At 42.4% G+C, this 25,266-nt stretch overlaps 1 protein-coding gene across 1 annotated transcript in view; it reads left to right on the top strand.

Annotated features, from left to right (window-relative positions):
* Positions 1 to 3,630: 3,630 nt before the first annotated feature.
* SYNE1 (spectrin repeat containing nuclear envelope protein 1) overlaps positions 3,631 to 25,266 on the top strand; it is a 462,280-nt gene continuing 440,644 nt past the window's right edge. Inside the window, exons 1-2 of the mRNA XM_027083161.1 lie at positions 3,631 to 3,872; positions 11,026 to 11,310. Of these exons, the coding sequence (XP_026938962.1) occupies positions 11,244 to 11,310 (67 nt within the window). The 5' untranslated portion in view covers positions 3,631 to 3,872; positions 11,026 to 11,243. The remainder of the gene's footprint in view (positions 3,873 to 11,025; positions 11,311 to 25,266) is intronic.

Raw genomic sequence — 25,266 nt, forward strand, 5'->3', positions numbered from 1 at the left:
TGTGAGAACTCCAGCAGAGGCAATCACCAAGTAAGGGGCTGCCTAACCCAACCAGACCATTACTGACTGCGTCCAGACCATGACGATACAAAGCCCCTTTACCTTGGAAACATAAGAGCCATTTTGTTTAGTTTCCCTGCCCTGTGCATAGAGGTTTGTTTTGAAGGGACTTAAGACTAATGCAGAGAGGTGGAAGAAGAGACGTGCTTGTTGAATTGCACGTGGGCTCATCCCCATGAAGATGCACCTCTGTAAGACTCTGGGCTGCTGCTTTTGATGAATCGACAACATATTTTTAAATGTGGTAAATCTCTGCCATGGTGTTAACACAATTACATAAAAGAGAAAGGATAGACATATAAAAGATTATTTGCTGATTTCATATGGGCACTGTGACTTATTTTACAAATACATAGAACACAATGATGCAGCCATTGGGATAACGCTGAACTAAAATCAACTGGCATTTTTTGCTGTTCTCTGCCACTTCCTATTAACTCAGGGAGGAGGTATTGGGGGCCCAGATGCCATGATGTATAGGAATAGGATTCTGTGTAAACTCAGAGGGTATGAAGAGTAGACAGATGAGGAGAACAGACCTTGGGCTCCGTGGAGGAGGAAATCAGGTTGCTCCCCAGACCGCTGTCTCTCAACCTGTGATGGCCCCCTGGTTATATTTTGCTGCTCTCAGAAACTGGTGCTCTAGCCCAATCAGCCTGTTGCAAAGTAGAGTCAGTAGTCCCTTTATGTGCCAACTTTAGAAACATTGAGAATAATAGTAATAATAACTATAATAATGATGCTAATTATATTGTGTTTCCTGACCACATGCCAGGCTCTGAAGGATGAAGTACTTGCTCATTTAGTCCCCAAAACAGCCCTATGAGTGAGATATGCTGTTAACATCCTGATTACAGGTTTGTGAAATCTGAACTTGTGAGAGATGAAATTACTAGCTAACAATCACACAGGTAGTTAATGACGGAGCTGAGACTCAAGCATAGCCCTTTCTTGCTTCAAAACCCAAGACTTTAACCACTATACTATTCTGACTTCCTTCTGTCACCCATGACCTTATGTCCCATACACTTTATCTATTAAACATCCCTCAAATCCATGCACTTTCCCCATCACCATCGCTCTAATAATTAGGCCTATGATCTTTCTAAAAGATTACTGTAGCAACTTCCTAACTGGTCTACCTTTACCCATTTTGGCCCTACTTCTAATCTGTTTTCCACATTGTAGCCAAAGGGAAATTTTCAAGACATAAATGTAATCATGCTGCACCACTTACTGAGAACACTGTAAAGACTTTATGTAAAGACCTGTCTCTTCGGGCTGGTTTTTAAGACCTGCACAATCTACCCTTCCCTTCGTTTGGGGTCTCAAGGGGCCCATTTCCTGGTGTAGCTCCTGTCCCCTCCCTTGCTTCCTCTTCTGCAGCCACATTGGTCTTCACTTCCTCAAATGCACCATGTACTTTTCCTCCATTGATCCTTTGCACACTGTGCCCCCTGTCTGGAGCGCTGTTCCAGACCCCAGCCTACCTGTCTTTCTCTTAGTTAATGTTGCCTTTCCTGCAGATCACAGTTCAAAGTCACTTCCTTAGCAAAGTCTTCCTGATTTCTAAACTAAATTAATTCCTTTCACTGAAGGCTCTCATTTTTTTTTTCCTTCTCTTGGAGGCTGAGGTTTTATAATAATTTGTGTGGCTCTTTGATGAGTGTGTCTCTTCCTGATTATACTGGAAGCTCTGTGAAGGCAGGAACCAGGTCCACTTTTACTTACCACTGTGGCTCCAATGGTTAGGACAATATTCCGTATATGGTAGGTGTTCAAACGATAGTTGTTGAATAAATGAAGCTACAACATGCTTCCCTGGGGTTTATGGAGAAAGAAAAAGAAAAAAAAAGACAAGCCTGTTCCAAAAGTCGATGATGTGCGTAGTCCTTCTGTGGAGGATAAAATTGAGCTGAGAGTGGACGTTCAGTTCATCAGGCAACCAGGGCCAGCCAGGCAGCCCTAGGCTTCTGCCTGTCTGTGCCTGGGAGAAGAGCAGCTAAGTCTAATGAGGGAGTTTCAGTCGGTGGGTTGAGTTGCTTAGACGAAAGCACAGGCAGAGGGGAAGAACTCAGTCAGATCCTCTCCTCCTGAGTGGCAGGCCTGCAGCTTGGATCTCAGTCTGCTCCCACCCAGGCGGAGGGAGCTAACTGGCACCACTAGGCTCTGGCCGGTTATCTCCACAAGGAGCTCTGGGCATCCACGGTGAGTGTCACCGTGAGGCAGAGGCAGGATATGTTGAGAGTGATCCCCAACATCCCCTCTCCAGGCACGACTCCCTGGTGCAACCAGTACTGTACTCAGAGATTCATTCTTTGGTCTCTGAGATACGTAAACACAAGGAAAGGTAACACATCAGGTGAGTTTACCAGATTCATGTCAGATATTATTTTGATGGAATCCAAAAGGGAGAGAATTTGAAGGAAATGCAAAACTAATCAGTGGAGTGTTGGCAGCAAGTGAGGAGGGAAAGGCAGGAGGCAAAGAAAAACTTCATCCACTTTAAAGCCCCATCCTTCCATTCTGCAAATGTAGAGAATAGGAAAAACTATTTTCAGATAGAAAATTCGAGAAGGTAATTATTATTTGTAAGATTCTTGCAACATAGCTTCGATTATTTGAGTTGCCACAATCCTGTTGGACTTGGGCTTCGTTGTTGGTGAAGAGAGACTATGTTTGACTTTGCTTGGAAACCATAAAACCACAACAAGATAAATTCTTCCGAAGGCTACTAGGCAACCCCCGACTCTCCTCTACACCATGAGAAGGACTTATGATGAAAGCCTCAGGGAGAGCGTGAGGGAAGAACCTGAAGGTAGTTCTCCAGGGTCATCTTAACGAATAACCAAGAATAAATACGATTCAGATGTCAGGTGTCTTCTCGGGAAATCCAAGCCTTATAAACCCATGAACAAAAATCTATAGTCTGACCAGTCTCCCTAAAATTATATGCTACTGATTTGACAGCCAAAAGGTCAGCCGTTAGGATTTTCTGAAAGTTGATTTAAAAGGAGCCAGAGGAATGTCCTCATTGAACCGCACCACTTCCTTCCCGGGACCATCAGGGAACCTCCCCAGGCTTTCAAGATAGGTTCTGCTCAGGAAGGTCAGCAGGGCATTGGAAACCCCAGGCAAAGTTAGCAAGGCGGGGCAGCGAATCCCCTTCCCAGCGCTCTCGGCCATTTCTCTCCTCCTCGACCTCCGGGAGGTGGACCCCGTGGAAAGGCTCCCGGAGAGGGAGGCTCACGGAAAGGCTTTGCAGCTGCGGAGAGACTCCGGAGGCCGTGCTTCTCCGGGAGGTAGGGAAGCGGGTGAGAGAGGCTCGGGCCCCCGCCCCTGGCTCTGCCAGGGACCAGCGCATCCTGGAGCCGGGCGCCGGGCGCCGGGCGCGGGGAGGGGCGTGGCGGCGCACGGGTCGCGCCGGGAACCTGCCTGGGGGCTGAACCCGCCTAGCCAACCTTCCCGAAGGGAGCTTTAGTGCGGGGGCGGGGGAGTGGGAGGAGGCCTGAACCCCCAGGGTGCACCCGGAAGGAGGACCGCTTGCAGAGGGAGGGCAGAGCAGCCGAGCAGCTGGGCGCAGGAGTGAGTGAGTGTGCGAGCGGGCCCGGGAGCGCGGCCGCGGATCCGCCGCCGGCGGGGAGCCGGCCCGGCGTGTTGTACTCGGTCACCAGGGCCGCCCGGCGCCCCGCTGCCCTGCAGCCGCGCCCCGGCTCCCGCCACCGCGGCCGGCCCAGAGCGCGCACCGGCACCGCCGCTGCGCTCGCTGCGCTACCTGGTACCAGAACGAGCCCGAGAGAGAGAGAGAGAAGGTAAAGGGAAGGAGAGAGGGAGAGAGGAAGGAGAGAGAGAATATGGGTGCAAGCAGCACAAATTGCAGACAAATTGTAAGCAAGTTTGTATGTGCGTGCTCGGGGTCGTGCGTGCTTGATGGGAGGGAGAGGATGGTGATGGTGGCGGTGGTGTGCGTACGTGTGTGATACTCAAGGATGAGGAGAGACGGAGGTGGGGAGCGTTCTCCTTGCATCTCGTGCGTAGATACCCCTATTAACGTCCCCCCTCTGAGTTGTCACTTCCGCTTGTGGCACTTCTTCTGGGGTCCAGTGATGCAGAAGAAAAAGGCAGCCACCCTCTTATTGCGATGGTCGAGACAGTTGCTACTATCAAATGGGAGATGTAGGGCGCTGAACAAATTCCAGGAGCCTCCCTTCCTCCACTGCCGACTATTTTAGGAAGGGCTGGGGGAGGGGAAATGGGTAGCACGGCCCGGGGCTTGAAGAACAGCGGAGGCCGGGGCTTCAGACTCTACTCCAGCTGTCGCCCTGCGATTTCTGGCAGGCGGACCCTACGCTAGAGGGCAAGATAACTTTCGTCTCCTCTCCAGAAAGATACGTTTCAGACAGATTTTGCATCACTGCCGGAGGGAGTTCTGTGAAATGGTGGTTCACAGAGCGGCAGGTGTATGGCAGAGGGCAGGAAAATATGCAAAATAAAGCAGCTATTAGCCATCAGGAAAGAAAGCCGGCTGGGAAACGGGGTTCAGCGGGCTGCCTCGGATAACAGAGCTTGGAGGCTGCAAGTTCAGGCCCTCTTCCACAAATAGAGTCAGGTTCAACCCTGGGGAGAAAAAGACACCAGCTGTGAAGCCGGTCTTAGCATCCCAGAATGTCCATTTCAGAGCTTCTCAGTTTGGGGTAGAAAACCTGTACGCATCTGAAAATTTTCTGTAAATGTTAAGAGAGTTCAAAATGAATGTTTTTTTTTCTCTCTCTCTCTTCTTTAATGGGTATCTATTTTTGTCTTCATCTGAGAGCTATTTTTCCAAAGAAAGCGTTTGTATTCAGGAGCTAGACTTGTGTATGAGAAATATTATAATTTTCAATTAAGCAAAGATTATTAATATGACCCACATCTGTGTAAAATGCTGATTTAGCCATGAGTCATGAGGATTGTTCTTTGAGAGGCCTGCTGTTCTCCATGATGAAAAAGATTAATAGGATGGATAAAAAGTTCCTGACATCACCAGAACAGTGTAATAAAAAACACATCTGTTTTTTGCTTGCATTTTTGAGTCTGTTTATTACTTTCTGGCAATTTTAGAACAAAATGTGCCAGATCAACACTAACTTAATATATTTCAGGCTGAAGATAAAGACACATCTTCAGACTGACTCAGATAATAATATTGCTCAGTTATTATAGCCTCACTTTTGTCTGTCTTAACTAATATTTGCTCAGTTATTATATTATAGCCTCACTTTTGTCTGTCTTAACTAATATTTGCTCAGTTATTACATTATAGCCTCACTTTTGTCTGTCTTAACTAATGATTTTTTCACAAACTGGTTTATTTCTGTCCTCGTCCCCCACGTAAGAATTTTTTTCCACTTGATTCTTCTGTGCAAAGAAGTAAAGATTGAGAAAAGGTAGCTTATCATTGAAAAATGTTCAAGAATTGCTTGTGCTAAGTGGGGAGGGTGCTACAGTAGGACCTGCTCTCTGATAATTATGCAGCCCACACAGCTACTTGGAGATGAAGGGAGGTGTCACTGAAACCGGATGTAAGAAACCCATGACTGGGCAAGGTTAGTAGCAATTTCTCCCCAGGGCAGACGGCACCAGCGCTAGATACAACAGTCACACCCTGTGGTCTGAAGACAGGCGTGCAGGACCCAAGGCTCCCCTTTGAGGAAGTCTGCATATCTCCTTCTCTGAAATGTGTTAAATGTGTCCTTCCTCGTGGTCTAAACCAGTGAGAACTCATGTTTGGCACGAAGTGCAATATAGACTCTAGTAAAGCACGGGAGGAAGGTAGCAGGCATCTTTGGGCAAGATTTATACTCCAGGCTTAAAAAAAAATGTTCAATCATGACATAGTATCTGTCATGCTGATCAGCTCTGCACTTCGTCTTTTGAGTACTTCTACATATTTTTGTTCTTCCAGGGAAAGGACCAATTTTTATTTGTTACCCTGTAAAATCCATGAGTGAATAATTAGCAGCACTGTTCACTGATAGCCGGTACACAGGCATCAGTAATAGTTTTGTATTAACTGCAGGATGTCCCTCTTCTTCCCCACCATTTAGCCATCTTACCATTCATTAATTAGTACCATTACTAAAGGATGAATAGAGAAAAACAATAATTAAATGTAAAATTAGACACTTATGTGACTCGCTCCAGCAAAGGACTTAGATAGAAGGGGGATTGAGATGTATTCAGTAGCTTTTTTTTTTTTTTTTTTACGGTACGCGGGCCTCTCACTGTTGTGGCCTCTCCCGTTGTGGAGCACAGGCTCCGGACGCGCAGGCTCAGTGGCCATGGCTCACGGGCCCAGCCGCTCCGCGGCATGTGGGATCTTCCCGGACCTGGGCACGAACCCGTGTCCCCTGCATCGGCAGGCAGACTCTCAACCACTGCGCCACCAGGGAGGAAGCCCCCTGTATTCCTTTTTAATAGAACAAATAGGAAACTGCTTTAGCAGCCAGTTGTCCATTCTGCTTAGAGACTGGAGAAGTCAAGTTGTGATGATTCATTCCGGTGCTTTTCACAGGTGTTGGTGTTAAGAAGAGTACATTGTTCAGATAGGAGAATCCCAGATAGCAGATACTCTAAATTCCCTCTGCATCCCGCATGATAAATACAGCAGATGGTAGTGGTTGGGTATTCTCTTTGCTCCCACAGTACCTTGGATTTCTCCATTACAATACGCAACCTACTTTATTGTAATATTGTTTGTATCATCCCCTGCTCTGGTACATAAACTCTAAGAGGGGCTTATCTGTCTTGTTCACTGCTATTTACTCAGTACCGGTGTCCTTTACACGTGGTTTCTCAATACATTTGCTGTATGACATAATAAATACAGGAATCTTACCTCTCTGCTAGGTGTGGTGGATATAATTAGCTGCTTTATAATCTTAGTTCCTTCCCTGGAAATGATTAGAAGATGGTGCAAGGACTGTTAATTGGCACACAACCCATCAGTGTCTCCCTAAGTCTCCCTTCCCATCCCTCACCCTCTCTTCCTACCCCCCCCCCCCGCCGCCCAATATCCTGCACCTGATTAAAAACTCTTAATTAGCCTGGGACTCTTGAGATCATTGACGGTGCTGGACATTCCTCTCATGTCCTAGTTCTGTAGGTCATGCCCACATGGACAGGAAGAGGCAGAATTAAGACTCAGCTCCATGTCTGTTTTGGTCCAGAGTCTGTGCATGTCCCGTTACCACGATCCCATGTCAGGTGTTTGTTGAGCACCTCCATACACAGAACCAACTCAAGATCATCCAGCTAGTCAGAGCAGAGCTAAGTCTAAACTCACATCTTCCTACATCCAGAACACATATCTTGTAAAAATCTCCTTTTATTATCTTTGTCTGATTAATTTGAAATTTTTATCAAATCACATGGCCCTTTAAATTTAAGTATCAGTAGAAAGCAAGAATATCATAATTTCACAAAATAGGAAATATGTGTGTACGTGAATGGTAAAAGCAAAATATTTAATCTTATGTCTAAAAAGGGAAGGATGTTGCATCAGCGTCTTTTGCAGTGGGGAGGAAGGAGTTTTCTGAGGGTAGTCCTGTAGAAAACTACGCGTTCATACTTTAGTGAGGAATAGAGGAAAACAATAATTAAATGTAAAATTAGACACTTATGTGACTCACTCCGGCAAAGGAGTGGGAGTGAAAGTGATTCAAGAAAACAAAAATATATACTGGGGGCTAGGATGTATTCCAGAGATCTAGTTAATATCAGTGGGTGTGATGTCAAAACAGCAAGAGTTATAACCTCTATGCCTGCAGAATGCTCATGGTCTCATTAGAGGGAGATAAGACTGACTGTTAAGGATTATAAGACAGGTCTTTGCATAGCGTGGCTTGTTGGTGCTGGAGGAATGGAGGGAATTGCTGAAAGTGCGCTGCTGTGTGAGCGGGGGCTTCGCGCAGAGTGTGGGTCCTCGGCTGGGTCCAGCGAGCCTTTGGATTTGCTCAGCTGAGCGTGTGGAGGGGTAATTAAGATGCTGTTCAGCAAGGATGTGAGGGTATGAACTGCAGAGTTTGGGGAAATAGTGACCTGCACAGCTCCTCTACTGCTGCGCTCAGCCTATGGTACCGTGGCCCACAGAAGCTCAAGTCAAGAGCCCTGAGAGTCATTCACGATCCCCTGGCTACCTCACCCCCCACTCCCTGTCTCCCCCCAGTCACCAAGTCCTGCACGTTTTGCCTCCTCAAGATTTGTTTGGATTTTACCCTCCGTTCACCATCCTGTTTCAGTCTCTCATCATCTTCCACCTGCACGCCTGAGATACCTTCCTAACAGATCTTCCTGGAACTTTGAGCTGTCAACCTCAAATACACCCTTAAAAAACGTACCTAGAATGGGCTTCCCTGGAGGCGCAGTGGTTTAGAATACGCCTGTCAATGCAGAGGACACGGGTTCGAGCCCAGGTCTGGGAAGATCCCACATGCCGGGGAGAAACTAAGCCTATGTGCCACAGCTACTGAGCCTGCGCTCTAGAGCTTACAAGCCACAGCTTCTGAGCCCGTGTGCCACAACTACTGAAGCCTGCACGCCTAGAGCCCGTGCTCCGCAACAGGAGAAGCCACTGCAATGAGAAGACGGCGCACTGCAACGAAGAGTAGCCCCGGCTTACCACAACTAGAGAAAGCCCGCGTGCAGCAACGAAGACCCAACACAGCCAAAAATAACTAAATAAAATTTAAAAAAAAAAAAAAGAAAAAGAGCAATGTACTTAAAAAAAAAAAGTGTAGCTAGAATAACCTCAATCACACGTGGTCATGTCTAGCTTCAAAATCCCTCAAGGTTTCCTGTTGCCTCCTGGAGACCCAGGACCAGCTTCTGGGCAGAGCACACAGGGCTGAGCCATCTGGCTGCTCCCTCCTTTGCCAGCCTCAGCCCCAGAATGTCACCTGATAGAGTCCCTCACTGACTGTTGGCAGTTCTACATACAAATCATGCTGTTTCTTGTGTCCATGCCTTTGCTCAAGCTATCCATCCTGCCTGGCATGCATCTTGTTTTTTTTTGTTTGTTTGTTTTTTGCGGTACGCAGGCCTCTCACTGTTGTGGCCTCTCCCGTTGCGGAGCACAGGCTCCGGATGCGCAGGCTCAGCGGCCATGGCTCACGGGCCCCTCTGCTCCGCGGCATGTGGGATCTTCCGAGACCAGGGCTTGAACCCGTGTCCCCTGCATCGGCAGGCGGACTCTCAACCACTGCGCCACCAGGGAAGCCCTAGGGGAGCCATTTGTAACATCCCTTAGGCACTTCTCATTGTCTATCAGTCTTCAAATTAAGGTAGCTTTGGTATGTGGACTGGTGGAATGTTTTTCCCCAGGACATGAAGGCTGCTAATGGGTGTACAGCTCCAGTAGGGCTGCAGGCCTTGAGGCATGAGGGCCAGCCATTAGTAATTATTTCTCCTCTGAGAACCCCTGGGGGAACCACCCACTGAGAGGTACCTCTCTAGCCTAGAAGCTGCGGAGTATTGGGTCCTGCTTTCTGTATCTTTGCAAGTAGCCAGGAGAAGTCTGTCTTTGCCTTCTTACCAGTCAGTGCTATTCACTGCACCACTGACCCCTAACTTGCTAAGTGACCGGTACACCCTTTCTGGCCCCAGGAATGTGCAGGGCAGCAGCAGTGTGCAATGTTTTACATCCTTTTTGAGGTAGTGGTCTAAAAACGATGTTATCAGCGTATTCGTAGAATCTAACTAGATACCAGTATATACTGGTGTTAATGCCATTTTAAAAATCAGTTGTAATCTGTAATTACACTGTATTACTTAACCAATTCTTCACAAATAATACAAGTTTTATGACCACACATTCACGTTACAATGTTTGATAGCACTCATAGACACCTCTTATTTCCTTGCCGAAGTTGGACCATCCCATAGATGAAGGTGGACCACACACATAGATGCGCTGTGTTTTCTTTACCGTCTTGCTTTTGCCGTCCTCCCCTGCCCCCACCCTGTTTCTTTTCTTCCCTTCATCATCATAGCCCAGAGATGAGTATGAATTGTAAAAGTATCACGCTCACATGAGCCCCCTTGGTTTGGTGTCTTGGTTAAATTTCTTTTCTCTGGGTACATTTTTCACCCTCCTCTTCTTTCTGTCATCAGTTGTCCTGTTCCTGGCAAGGCCTCCTCTTCGGCTAACCCTAGGGTTAGGAAATTCATGTTCAAAGTACATGTCTCCATGTCAAGATTTCATCAACTACTCTCTTATCTCTTTTTTACCTCCCCGCGTCCAGCATGATGAATTAAGCTTGACCAAAGCAGAGAATACAGGAAGGAAAGGGATTGGAAGGAAAATGTCCTGTCTGTCAGCCCCCCATCCCACCCCAGCCTTCCAACTTACTTTAGAATCTTTCTATGGGGAGGGAAAAGCTAGATCAAACCCATTTGTCTTCTAAAATGACAAGATTCGAAATTTGAATTTCTAGAATGAAATAGTTTTATATTTATCCTGTTTCAAGTCATCAAATTTTAGGAGCTAAGATCTGATCTCATTCCTAAAAAGTGTACAAACACAACAGAGCAAAATAGGTGTGCAAAGCAGGCTGAAATAGCCCAGATAAGAGAACCTGTGAATAGTAGGAAATAGAACCGGCGTTTTGAATACAGGTACTTTCACTTTCATAGATCAATGAAAAAGGTCTAGTTTAAAAAGAAAACATGGAAAAAAATGAATATTTCTCCTTTTAGCAACCAATTTTGCTGTGTATGTTTTGATTATGTGTTTATCAAGTACCATGAGAATTCCTCATATTTGCCTATTACTTTATAGTTTATAAGTATTTTTACATTAGTTATTTCACTTCAGAAATAAGAGATGAATCATCTCTTCAAATTAAATAAAGATAGCTCTACTTTTTGCACTCGAGTGACCTATATAGATGTTTTAAAAATATTGAACCTTTTCTGTTTGGTTTTCAGGTTCCTGAGTTCATTTAAGAGGACAGTCTTAAAGCAAAAGAAGAAAAAAGAAGTGGTTGGATTTCTGGGAGATCTCTTCACTGACTGCTGTGAGTGCCTGGGATTCGTCCATGACTCGATAGAACTGGAGAAGTTCAAGTATGTTTTCTGGAGGGACCTAGGGCTGCACTACGTCAGGCAGAGAGTCTCCAGTGGTGGTTCCACGCCAAGGTGGGACCATGGCAGCCTCCAGGACAGCCTCGCGGGCTTCTCGGGACATCGCCAACGTGATGCAGAGGCTGCAAGGTAAGGGGCAGAAACGTCAAGGGTTTTTTGTTTTGTTTTCTCATATGCTTTAAATTTTAAATGCCAGCTTACCTCAGATTCTCTTCAGTTTGCTTGCGTTTTTGTTCAATTTTATGAAGCTGCAGCAGGGAATAGCACCGTGATGGCTTTATCCTAGTGTTTTCAAACTAGTCCATGCTATTTTAAGATGCTGTCTTCTTTAAGTAGAAAAAAGACAAAGCTCCTTTTTTGGTTTCGTGTCTGCATTAGTGTGACCTTAATGGCTATTCAGTTCAGTGTCTGGCTGAGAACTGAGTCATCGGCAAACTGTCTTTCAATAAAAAATGACGATACAGCACCATGACAAGGCCCTGATAAGGATATCATGACAATGGTGGACAAATAACTATATGCTACAGTCAAATAAGTAAACCAGTGGTTTAGTTATCCCAGCGAGAAAGCTCTTGGACATCTAGAAAGTCTTTAAGCAAAAAGAGGCCAAAAGGCCCAGAGGGGTGTCATGACCTGACGAGATTAACGGCTCGTGGCCCCGTGTGGACTGGAACCCCGTCCTTCACCTGTGTTCTTTCTCCAGCACCAAATGGTTTTACACAAGAGAGTTAACAGGGAAATGTTATGGCAGCTCATAGATGAATTCTTCAGTGTGAATGGTTCAAGTTCTTTCATTTGAGATTGAAACTCATAATTTTCAAAGGAGCTTTTGGAAGTTAATAACAATTTGGCCAAATTATGAATGGATTTTGCATTAACAGAAAGATTGGAATGGCTTGTGACTGGGTTAATTCCCAGAACCTTGTCCTTCCTTTCCTTTTTAAGTGAGTAGTTGATTTTTACTTTGTTCTGGTTCCTAAAATCAAAGGCTGTGAACAGTATGACTTCCATCTGAACTAGAAAAATATTAAAATAGGCTTTAAAATACACACTTTAATATGTGTATTCCTTGAACCAGAAAAAAGAAGTCATCATCCACACCTACATGAAAATATTGCTTCTTTTGTCACAGTCCTCCTGTTACTTCTCTCAGGCTTCAAATGGCTGTTTTCAGGATATAAAACTGGCCATACTTAGCCGTGTTTGGCTCTAGGCTTTGTCAAGCGAGCTTGAGCATAATACTGTAGTTTGGCTTTTGAGCATGTGACTTTGCACCGCAGCCGTCATATTAATCTGTCACAGCCCCACTTTCCTGGCTTCTAATGCATTTAATGTGCACACGAGCAGTCATTTCCAGTTAGGCACTTTTCACTTTCAGATACAGACCAGACTCTCACCTCTGGCTGTTCATGACCCGGAACATGCTCCGATTTATAGAAAATCAGGCTATCAGTGGGAATGGGTGTTTTTCTTTGTCTGACCGGAGACCACCCGTTTGACTGAAGCTCCTGCAGTCACGTGACCCCCACCCATGTTCATCTGCCTGGGCTGATTTGTGGTGCTTCCGTGCAAGCAGTGTTTGTTTCCCAACAATTGTGGAAAAATGCCACTCGTCATGCTGGAAAGAACCTGGTTAGATAAAAGACCAGATCCTTGCTGAATATGTGGGCATAAACCTCCTCCATAGGCTGAAAAACCTTTGACTGGGTCTCCCCGTTGCCAAGGATCTCCAGTTTAAGTGGTACATCTTTACTTGGGTGGATGGAACACTGAACTTGGAGTTCTTTACTCTGTCTTGTCCGTCTTTGCCGTTTGCCTGGGTACAAATGACTGAACCATTTTGTGCCCCCGTAACCTCAGCTTCAAAATGATGAAATGGAAACTTAGGGTTCTTTGCAAAAGTGTGGGAAGATACTTAGGTAACGAAGCAGATTTTCCTTTGAATGACTAAATGTGAAAATTCTGTGGATAAGATACATATTGACAACAAAGGAAAGGTGTAGAAAGTAAGTTTGAAACACTTAATTCAGAATCAGATTATGGTCCTACCAGCACTCTACTCTTTATACTTATTTTGGTTTGAGTGAAAATTCTTTTATTAAAGTAGTGGTTAGAGGTGAGAGGAGAGGGAAGGGTACTGATGCCTCAGTGTTTTATTTTATTTTATTTTTTGTAGTGTAGCAGCATGGATGGACTTGGAGGACATTATGCTAAGTGAAATAAGTCAGAGAGAGAAAGACAAATACTGTAGGATATTGCTTAATGTGGAATCTAAAAAATACAACAAACTAGTGAATATAACAAAAAAGAAGTGGACTCACATATATGGAGAACAAATTAGGGGTTACCAGTGGGGAGAGGGAAGTGGGGAGGGGAATATAGGGGTAGGGGAGTAAGTGGTACAAACTACTATGTATAAAATAAATAAGCTACAAGGATATATTGTAAAACACAGGGAACATAGCCAATATTTTATGATAACTATAGACAGAGTATAACCTTTAAAAACTGTGAATCACTGTATTATATACCTGAAATAACATATAATATTGCATAGCAACTATACATCAATAAAAATTTTTTTATTAAGGTGATGGTTAGGAGTGAGAGGAGACAGAAGGGTACCGATGGCTCAGTGCTTTGTTCATTTGTTTGTTTTCGTGGATGTACAGATGGTTTTGCTTGAGAGGTGGGTGGAGTGGGGGAAAGCCCTGGAGTCCCACCCTCCCCGCACCCCAGGCCTGTGACAGTAAATGTCCTAATTTAGCATCTATGTGTTTAGGGACCCCACTTGCCAAATGTGGACTGTTTTCACCCTGCTCAGCCCTCTCAAGATTGTTGTCAGGCTCAGTGACATAATAGACAAAAGGTGCTTTAAAAACTAAATACTGTCATATGGTCAGCTGTTCCGATTGTCATGGAAGAAAACTGGATGAGAAGGCACAGGCCTGACAGTTTGTTGCAAATTGGGCTAGTCATGCAGATTTGGGGAGGAATGTTAACCGTTTTTTTTATATTCTGTACTGTATAAAGCAAGTAACTGTATTACATAATGAAGGGACTATACTTACTGTATAATTTTTTTCCTCTCTAGTGTAAGAAAAAGTTATAACATGTCCTAAGGGTACTTGACAAATTTAGAACAATAAACCTTACAATTCAGAAGGAGAGAAAATTCCTGAGCCCTAGATACTTATCATTAACTTTTAGCATCAGTTATGTCATAAAATAGGTAATTGGTGACAACAAAATGTAAGATCTGTACAAGATGCAACACATCTAGCCTGCAACAGTGAAAGCCAAATGACAGGGCTGGAAGGAAAGGTGATCTGCGGATTTGTCTGTTAACATATTGATCTGCTGGGTTAATTTTGCCGATTCAGCTGGCAAGGCCTCCTCTTCATCTCAGCTCTCACTGTGCATCCTGCTGATGGCTTTGAACCCAAACAAAAGTCAGCCGGCCAGAGGAGACCTGTCTTCTGCCAGGGGTATTGAGTAACTTTTCTTGCCTGCTAGAACCTCCAAACGAGGGACCAAGGTCCTAATAAACGGAGGGCTGCTATTATTACCCAGATAATTAAGACAAGTGAGGGAATTTATTTGAGGAACAGGAAATTTTTATTAACTTAAATAGAACCGGAGTTGCTATTTTCAAAGTTCAAATATATAAGAACATTCTTCTAGAATCCTCTTCTCTTTGCCTGGATAGATAATCCACATAACTAATGTTTTTCCCCCACTCTAGGGTTTTATTGTCATATCAGCTCCATGTATAACTAATAAAAAGCATGTAACATTGAATAATGGTAACTTGGCTTTCCTCTCTTGCTTATTTAGTTTACAACCATAATTGGTGACTGTTTTTCTGCTTTTAGTTTTTACTTCCAGTGCTATGAAATTAAGGCACACACATAGATTGCTACATAATTTAGCTGCTACTGTAGCGGTTCAATATTTCACCTTTGCCAGTATTTGTACTTGTTCGGGCATGTTTTAGGCTGGGCTCCTGAATTATGGATGAGCGGACAGACTGCAATGAAGAGTTCTGTTTGCTCTTAAGAAGAATGAATGTTTCTGTAACTTTTATCCATTTAAATATAAGCAATTTAATATTTAAATAAAAGCAAATATTAGACACTGGCATAATACAGGGCATTTAAAATTTTTTTTTTTTTTTTTTTTTTTTTGTGGTACGTGGGCCTCTCACTGTTGTGGCCTCTCCCGTTGCGGAGCACAGGCTCCGGACGCACAGGCTCAGCGGCCATGGCTCACGGGCCCAGCCGGTCCGCGGCATGTGGGATCTTCCTGGACCAGGGCATGAACCCGTGTCCCTGCGCCACCAGGGAAGCCCAGGATTTTTAAATTAAAGTATCAATGTTGATTATTTCAAGGCAGGGTGGCATCCATGCAACCTTACAGAGCAAGTGGTAAATGCCAGAGAAGACTCAAATGGGCAGGCTAGTGTGTCACATAGAGATCAATTTTGTAAAAAAGAAGAATTATTGACTACAAAGTTAAACTTTGATTTTTAAACCTTGTGAATAAAATCAAAGAGAGACAAATGAGGAAAGGAGTAAACATTTACTCTTGGAGATATATCTATGAAATTTGCTAACTGTTCAAAAAAAATAATCATGGCCTTCCCCTAAAATTGTTTTTATGATCAACATTGAACTTTTTTGGTTAAATATATTATTTCCTATAAATCTATTTTACTGTAAAAAAAAACACAAAACCCTCAGACTAACAAAAAAGCTTACTGAAAAGTAGAATAAACAACTATAACTAATGAAGACTTAATTTTCTTTTAGGTTAACATCAAATAAGCATTGGTAGGAAAAATTTGCCATCTTGTGGAGATTCTGATTTTTTATAGTGCTTTAAAGATTAAGTTTTGTTGCTTTGACTTAATGAATCTTCTTATTAAACTACAAAGTAGTGTCAAAGATCCATTTATCATATTTAGGCTGAAATTCTCCTTTTGGTTTAATCTCTTTCTTCCTATAATGGACATTATATGACAGCATCTCAAATTTAAATATAACACAAAACTCAACAAAAACAATGATGTTTTGGAACATCATAGTTCAATAAATATTTGATGAACAAGTAGATAAATCATGATCCCTAAATTAAGGAATTGAAGATGAGATTAGTCAAAACATACGTTAAAACAAAGGAAGAGGGGCTTCCCTGGTGGTGCAGTGGTTGAGAGTCCGCCTGCCGATGCAGGGGACACAGGTTCATGCCCCGGTCCGGGAAGATCCCACATGCCGCAGAGCGGCTGGGCCCGTGAGCCATGGCCGCTGAGCCTGCGCGTCCGGAGCCTGTGCTCCGCAACAGGAGAGGCCACGGCAGTGAGAGGCCCGCGTACCGCAAAATACAAACAAACAAAGGAAGAAACCAGTTAAATTGGCTTCTACTTTATTTGCTTTCTTTAAAAAAAATCTTTAACTGAATTTTAATCAAAATTGGGTTTTGACCATAAAATCATTTCAAGGACACCTGTCTAGTCTGAATGGGTGACTGTATTGACCCCTCAGATGTGCGTGTTGTTTTTGTAACTGTCGTGCTTTAAACACATTTTTCCTTCCTAAAGATATATTACATGTTCATATTACTATTAAATGTATTAAAGCATTTACATTTGTATAATGCCCTATCCTCCAAGCTTTTCCTTTTGCAGAGCCTTTTATCCACTGTGCATTATGGAGAAAGTGCCTGAAGCCTTCAGGATTTTTAAAGGCCTGTAAAAATATTGGCTCTCAAATAGAAAAAGAAAACTGCTAAATCAAAATTCACAAAAGTTTACAAATGCTAAAATTATGTCAACTACCTTGAAGGTAGAAATTGGGTCAAACGCATGTCAGTGCCCTATACATTGAGTAGCACAGTGCATTTCCTAGTATGGACAATTCATAAGTATTGTTGAGTGAATATAATATAAATACTTAACATCAGACTGATTTTCAGCGGTGGAAGCAGGGAGACTAGGAGGGTCAACTTTGATAACTCAGAAGAGAGATAAGAGTGGCTTCGACTAGATATTAAACAGTGGATAGAGACAGAAGTGGTAAAAATCTAGATATATTTCGAAAGTAAAGCCAAAAGATTTTGCTGATGGATTGGCTGTGGTGTGTGAGAGAGAGGCGTGAAAGTTGGCCCCTTCATTTTTCATTTGGAAATGAGGAAATATATAAGACTGTTGGGAATAAGGTTGAGAAGGAAAATCAAGAGCTCTGGGGGACATGTTACATTTTAGATGGCTGGTGGACATCCAAGAGAGTGATTGAGTGTCTGGGACTGTAGAGATCAAGGGAGAAGATACAGCTGGAAAAAAACATTTGGAAATCATAAGCACATAGTGAGTATTTAAAGCTGTGGGATGGGCTGACACCACCCAGGGAATAAGAATAGATAGAGGGCTTCCCTGGTGGCGCAGTGGTTGGGAGTCCGCCTGCCGATGCAGGGGACGCGGGTTCGTGCCGCGGTCCGGGAAGATCTCACATGCCGCGGAGCGGCTGGGCCCGTGAGCCATGGCCGCTGAGCCTGCGCGTCCGGAGCCTGTGCTCCGCAACGGGAGAGGCCACAACGGTAAGAGGCCCGCGTACCGCAAAAAAAAAAAAAAAAAAGATAGAAAAGAGGTTTGAGAACTAGAACATCCAACATCAGGGGCAGGAGGATGAGGAGAGCCCCACATATGAGACTGAGAGCTGCAGCCTCTGTGGTCAGAAGAAAGAAGACAGAAGGCTTCCCTGGCAGCCAAAGGAGAAAGTTCAAGGATGAAGTGATCAATTGTGTTGATGCCGTTAATGTTCTTTACATGTGCAGATTTCAATGTTTATAGCACATAAAAAGATTATGTGTTTTTTATATATAAATATCAGGCCTGAGTTGATGCATATAGTTTCAAAATCATTTCTGGAAGAATAAAAGAATGGTCCTGTGCGTTGCCCATAAAGAGTTGCAGGGTTCTTGGAAGTTAATTGGATAAGAGCAATTCTTTAAGAATTAATTATATAAATAAAATTCTGTATTGATGTTGAGCCCAATCAATAATGCATCCTAAGGATAAAATAGGTCTCACTCAGGCCCTAATCAGTTCTCCATCCTTGTGGAGTTGGGGACCCTGCTGTGAACTGAAGGATTGTCCTTGTGAGAATGGTGCGCCCACTGATGCCATTTTGGACACCTGTGTGTGACTCTTGCATCTCAGTGCACCTTCTTCGCTCAGAAACCTCCACTTGCACCCCTTGACTTTATCTTTCTAGACTCGTCCCACATAAGAAAACTAAGAGCATTCCTCTCCTGTTTTGGAGAAAGTCTTTATGGAGTCGGTGTCATCTCTTTTCACTGCTTTGGTCATTGTTGAGTTAGCTCCTCTAGGACATAATGAAACTATGACATTCAAGGTGTTTGGATTATCTGAATCATTGTGACGACTTTGGAATTGCCCCTCCATTGAGACTGGGGTGGTAGGTACCATTTTCCAAAATGCTGTAACTGAATTTGGGAAAACGACGTTTGCATTTGGGAGAACTCTTTCGATCATTGTGCTGGTAGCTATTTAACTCCGCCTGTGTTGAGTCAAACCTGCAGCCCTGGGTTGGCCTCTGTAAGAAAATGAAGGCCACACAGGTGCCCGTGAACTTTAGAGTTTCATGAATGTATAATTTAGGTAATAGATACCGATAAAGGGAAAAAGTGGTAGACTTTAAATGTCATGTGATATATTCCTGATATATCTTAAAAGCCTTATAGAAGCAATTCACACCCCAGGTTATTATTTTTCTCTTATATTTTCCTTCTAATTGGAGCTAATGAGAATATTGACACATTTTTTATGTGGTATTCACACCTAAATACATAGTTCCTGATCTTTGCGTGACATTTTGTAATTAAGCAATTATCAGTCATAGGATTCAGTTAATCATGTACTCATTTAGCTAGAAGTTATCGTGTAAGAATATATGCCGCTTTGCCATAATCCTGAGGACAGGCAAATCATAATTTTCTGTTTGTTTTACTCAAATAAATGAATGAAAATGGGAGAAGGAGGAATTGACAACTGCCAGAGTCAAGGTGAAATGGTTTATGTAAGATTTTAAATTCCTTGGATGTAGTGAAGTTTGCTTTAGTATTTTTTAAATAGTTTCTATGGTAACCTGTGTTCTTTTTGTTTCCTCATTGTTCACAATGACCTCTTGGATTAAAAACAAACAATTCCTTCCTCTGCTGATATTAATCTTTCGTGTTTAGTAAACACTGGTCCCCACCCATGTTTTAAAAAAATTATTTACCTTGAATTATACAGCTGTTCTCCATTCTTTTGCTTCCTTTCTCCTCACGTGTCACCAACATTGTTCACATGGCATTTTGAATCCCTTTTATCTATTTATTCTTTATTATACTGATGACTTGTTTACTGATTTGGGCCAGGAGCCTGCACGTCTGGAGCCTGTGCTCGGCAATGGGAGAGGCCACAACAGTGAGAGGCCCACGTACCGCAAAAAAAAAAAAGCAAAAAGAAAAAGCGTAGATAGAAAAGAGGTTTGAGAACTAGAATATCCAACATCAGGGGCGGGAGGATGAGGAGAACCCCACATATGAGACTGAGAGCTGCAGCCTCTGTGGTCAGAAGAAAGAAGACAGAAGGAAAATTTGAAATTTCCAGGACTTATCTTGTGGGTTTTTTTGTTATTGTTGCTGATTTTCTTATTATTTTATGGACCATGGTGTTCATGTTGCCAAGAATTACACTAATTACATACACATGGTCACAGTTTTCAGCTCCTTTACTTTTCTGAGAGTTCTCACAGATTTTTATCCACTTGTGGTTGAAATGAGCATTCATTGCTCTAATATAGAAGGGAAAAATGTGGAATTCTTACCCAGAAACCCGGGAGCTAAACAGCACCCTTGATATTATAATGAAAGAGATTGTTCAAAATACGACTCCAGTTGGGTCTTTCCCCTGTTTCAAAGCCTACAGTGACTCATCATAACCTTTAAGATAAATTCATTATTCGAAATGGATCTTCCTATGTGGCTCCTTTTAACTTCCTGTCTTTGTTTCTGATCACCCTCCATAAATGATGTTGTTTCCACCACCCCGAACCACTTCTGGTTTTCCTCAAGCTAATTTCCGTCTCACTTCCATGTGTTTGCATGTCCTCTTTCTCTCTGTCGCTCTCTCCCCTTTTTCTTTTTCTTTACCTAGACTTGGCTCAGGCTTTAAGACTCAGATAGCACATTGTCTCCACTCTCCCCATGCCACCAGCCAAAGTGAAACGACTCCTCCTTTGTCCTCTACTGTCAGTATGCTTCTGTTAAAGTACTGATTATATCAGTCTGTCATGGTTTGTTTCTTTCTCTCTGTGTCGCATTAGAATATTCGAACCTTGAGGGTAGGGGTCTTGTCTTAGTCAACTTTGGATATCCAGTACTGAGCACAAAACTTGACATGTAGTAGGTACTCAGTTCATCCAATTGTGCATGCCTGCATTTAATAAATATTTTTTGAGCCTCTGCTGTGTCCAAGTCCTCTGACTACAGATGTGAATATGATATATGGGGTTTCTCTCCTTGTGGGGCTGTAGTCTACTGGAGTGACATGATAATTAACAAGGAATTTATAAACTGGGTGATAGATATGATGTGTAAGTATATGTTTGATGAATAAATGAATGAATAAATGAAATTTCCACAAAACACGCAGATGTAATTAAGTAAATTGACCAGCCTAGCAGACCATTTAATGGTCTAAATTATCTTCATGTAATCTTTTACTCTGCCTGAGTTGAAAACACCTTATTTAAAAGCCCAGGTCCCAGTTTTATAGAACTGGTGTGGTTGTTTAGATTGGAAGTGACTTATCGTTTATAATTTGATGTTCTTATTTTGAAGATGAAGTGACAGAGTTCTTGAGCAGTGAAATGATAAGCAAGGTCATAAGTAGATATATGAGGAACTCCCACCTCTGAGAAAATTGAGGGGTAACTTGCTTTTCATACATTAGTGCATATTCCTTCAAGATTATTCTTTTGCATAGTTGCTAATGATCAACTGGATCATTATGGATAGGAGACAAGACTAGCTATGTAATTTTTTATTTTGGCTTAGTACAAATAAAAGTGTGGGCCCTTGTTCAACAGTTATTAAGAACAGTTCATATGCAGCAGAACATTGAGCCACGTGTAGGGCCAATCTGGGTATAGGGCCCATCTGGGTGCAGGGCCCCATACAGTACCCAAGTCACACACCCATGAGGCCAGCACTGGTAGGAGATCAGACTTGGGAGAACTTCAGACCCTGAGGGCCACTGCAAAAGCAAAATTAAGAGGTGGAAGAGGGTGAAGAGGAGAGGAAGCAAAACATCCAAAGGAGCCCTTAGCTATCTCAGAATTGTATCTGAAACAGTCTTGTAGAAAAGGAGGACTGTCTCTCTCACCTCATCTCACCCCTTCCTTGACTGGAACACAAAGCTGGTCCTTGAGCGCTTGAGTGCAATCAATCAACTGGTCTGTGGGTTAAATATACTGGGGGCCTGGGAGCCTTCCCATCACTTACAATCTTATCTTTCTAGGTTTCAAAATAACTTATCAAAAAAATGATTCATGGCCACTTAGCGAATTGAAGCTTGCTTATACATTTCATCAAAAGGAAAGATCATTTTGATTATTAATTATTTTAATATCCAGTTTTCTACCAAAAACATTTAGGTTGTACTGAATAATCGTGATGAGAAACTAGGAATTATTTTCTTATTTCTAGATGTATTCACGTTAATTATATCCCTTTAATATCTCTGTGCTACGATTAGTAGCACTATAGTCAAATTTGTAAGAAATGTGATACAGGCCATATGAAAAGATTTGGTGGAAATTTCTTGTGTCTTGACTTCATCTTATTCAGTAAACTTGTGAAAAATCCCTAAACAGTGCATGGTTTTTGTGTTTACAAGTCAAAAGGCATGAAAACATATGGTTGCGAAAGCATTGCCAAGTTCATGGGTCTCATACAGTGAGTGTCAAATATTCTGAGATCATTTCATGTTCTAACGTCACGATACTTTTCTATTTTCATAATTATGCTAGGTAGACACCTATGCATAATTAATGAATTTAATGAACTAATATAAAGCATAGTTAAATCAGACTGGAAACGTGTATACACATAGCACTCTTTTTTTATTCTTTTCCATTATGGTTAATTATAGGATATTTAATTTAGTTCCCTGTGCTATATAGTAGGACCTTGTTGTTTATCCATTCTGTATATAATAGTTTGCATCTGGTAATCCCAGACTCCCAATCCGTCCCTCCCCCCCGCCCCTTGGCAACCACAGGTCTGTTCTCTATATCTGTGAGTCAGTTTCGCTTTCGTAGATAAGTTCATCTGTGTCAGAGTTTAGATTCCACATATAAGTGATATCGTATGGTATTTGTCTTTCTCTGACTTACTTCACTTAGTATGATAATATCTAGGTACATCTATGTTGCTGCAAATGGCATTATTTCATTCTTTTTTATGGCTGGGTTGTATTCCATTATATATATATATATATATATATATATATATATACACACACACACACACACACACACATACACACACACACACACTCACCCCCCCCACATGTTCTTTATCCATTCATCTATTGATGGACATTTAGGTTGTTTCCACGTCTTGGCTATTGTAAGTAGTGCTGCTATGAATATAGGGATGCGTGTATCTTTTCAAATTATAATTTTGTCCAGATATATGCCCAAGAGTGGGATTGCTGGATCATATGGTAGCTCTAGTTTTAGTTTTTTGAGGAACCTCCATACTGTTTTCCATAGTGGCTGTACCAATTCATTCCCACCAACAGTGTGGGAGGGTTCCTTTTTCTTCACACTTCTCCAGCATTTATTTATCTGTAGGCTTTCTGATGATGGCCATTCTGACCGGTGTGAGGTGGTACCTCATTTTAGTTTTGATTTGCATTTCTCTAATAATAGTGGTGTTGAGCATCTTTTCATTTGCCAGCTGGCCATCTGTATGTCTCCTTTGGAGAAGTGTCTATTTAGGTCTTCTGCCCATTTACAAGTAGCACTCTTTAACATTTTCTGTTCGGTTTTATATTGTCTGTTTTCTATGAAATACACGTCTCACCTTTGTGATAAAATGGCACCTGCTCACCACCACAATAATCAGACAAAGAAGGAGTGGTGGTCCTGATGTATTTTAAAGCCTTGTATATTTTTTTCTTTTGATACTTTGTACTTTTAAAAAGAACAGTTTCATGACACCATTGAGTCTTGGACATACTTTTTGAGTTTAATATGATGATAGCAGTGGTCACATAAAACTCCATCAAGTATCTATAAATATTTGGAAGATGGCCAGTTATATTAAAAATATCACGTTGTCTGTTTAACATTGCCCATAAAAATCTGCATTTTTTAGATTCCCTAGGTAACACTCAGTGATTGAAATCTAAGTGTCCTGAAAGGCTTATAGAATCTTATCATTTTTGAGGGAAAACTCGTAAAAGATCTTGCCTAACTCTGATTTTTAAAGATGAGTAATTGAAATTCCTGAAGATTAAACAACTTTTACAAAGTCATGCATTTAGTTAAGGCAAAATCAGACCAGGACCTTAGATTATCTGACTTTCTCCAGAATTATGGAATTTTCTCCTCATGATAAAATTATACGGCTCATGAATAAGCATTGCCTTTTCAGCTTTGTTCTGAGTTGAAAACAAGGTTGATATTTAGTGTGTGCTTAGTTCACATAAAAACTTACACTTTGTATTTACCTCTAATTAGAGCACTTTTTACAAATAGCTGGAGCTGTTGAGGGCATAGCCAACGTCTGTCTCAACTTTGCAAAATATGGTAAATGTTCACTGAACAATTGTTGAATGGATATTAGGTTAGGAAAATCACCTCCTCTGCAGTGTGCCTTTGGAGAGAGAGAGAGAGAGAGAGAGAGAGAGAGAGAAAGAGAGAGGGAGGAAGAGAGGGAGATAGGGGAAGAGAGAGAGCTCATCACTTGACTTTTTAACTGTTGATTCAATAGGGCTATTGCAAAAATTTCTCTGTAGAGACTACGTATTTGCTGTAGTCACTTGAACTAGAAATTATTAACTATAGGCTGTAGCTTAAAAAATAATGTTATTCTCAAGGACGCTTTTTCTTCTGAAAGCTTTGCCGTGCAATTGACTAGTTTCTTTGCATTTGTGTGATCTTTTGTTTGTAAAATACAGTAATGAGTGGCCATTCAGCAGATATTCCATTCCTACAACAATTATAAATTGAACACCTCCTATGTTCCAGATACTGTTAAGCATAGAGGATCTCACTCTGAAACTGACAGTCGTGTCCTGTTCCTTACGGGACTTCAAAGCTAGTAACCAGTTTGTAACCACAATTGAAGAATTTTGCCACGGGTCACTCTGGACAGGGGGCAGAGGATGCTTTGGAAGTAGGTTGACATTCCTCCTGGTCAGACGCCAGACACGGCCCCAGGAGCCTCCCTGGCTACCACTGTGCAGATGCTCTGCCTCGGGCACCGGCCCTTCCTCATGTTAATTCTCATGCCAGCTTTTGGGAACCAGGCCACAGTCTGACAGAATTGCCAATGAGCTCCCCTTCTCGCCACACTCCAGATGGGCCTTTGGGTTGTGGACAACAAACTGTGGCTCCTTTTCTCTAAGCACTGCCAAGCCACGGACTGGGAGGATGGAGGGATGAAAGACACTCGCTTCCTTCCCCATGGTGCATCCACGGTGCATTTATGCCACAGATTTTTAATGTTAACCTATTGTTCATTATACCAGGAAAAGTTGGCTTTTGTTCTGTGTCCAAGACTTTTAGGAATAGTAATTGTTAATTATTACTTTCCTGAACTTCGTGTTTTAACTTTGGTTTGGGGAAGGTATGAACTAGTTGAATGGCATACTCTGCCCATTTTATTTAAAACCAAGCATTACTCTAATGAACACATATAGCTGCAAGAGTAATTTAAAATAATTTTTAAATTACTAAAAGCCCCAATCCTTGATCGCAACTATAAAAATATCTTTAAACATCTGTG

Source organism: Aethalodelphis obliquidens, unplaced genomic scaffold, assembly GCF_003676395.1.
Source record: "Aethalodelphis obliquidens isolate GAN/ISIS:26980383/991018 unplaced genomic scaffold, ASM367639v1 scaffold3, whole genome shotgun sequence".
Lineage (NCBI taxonomy): Eukaryota > Metazoa > Chordata > Mammalia > Artiodactyla > Delphinidae > Aethalodelphis > Aethalodelphis obliquidens.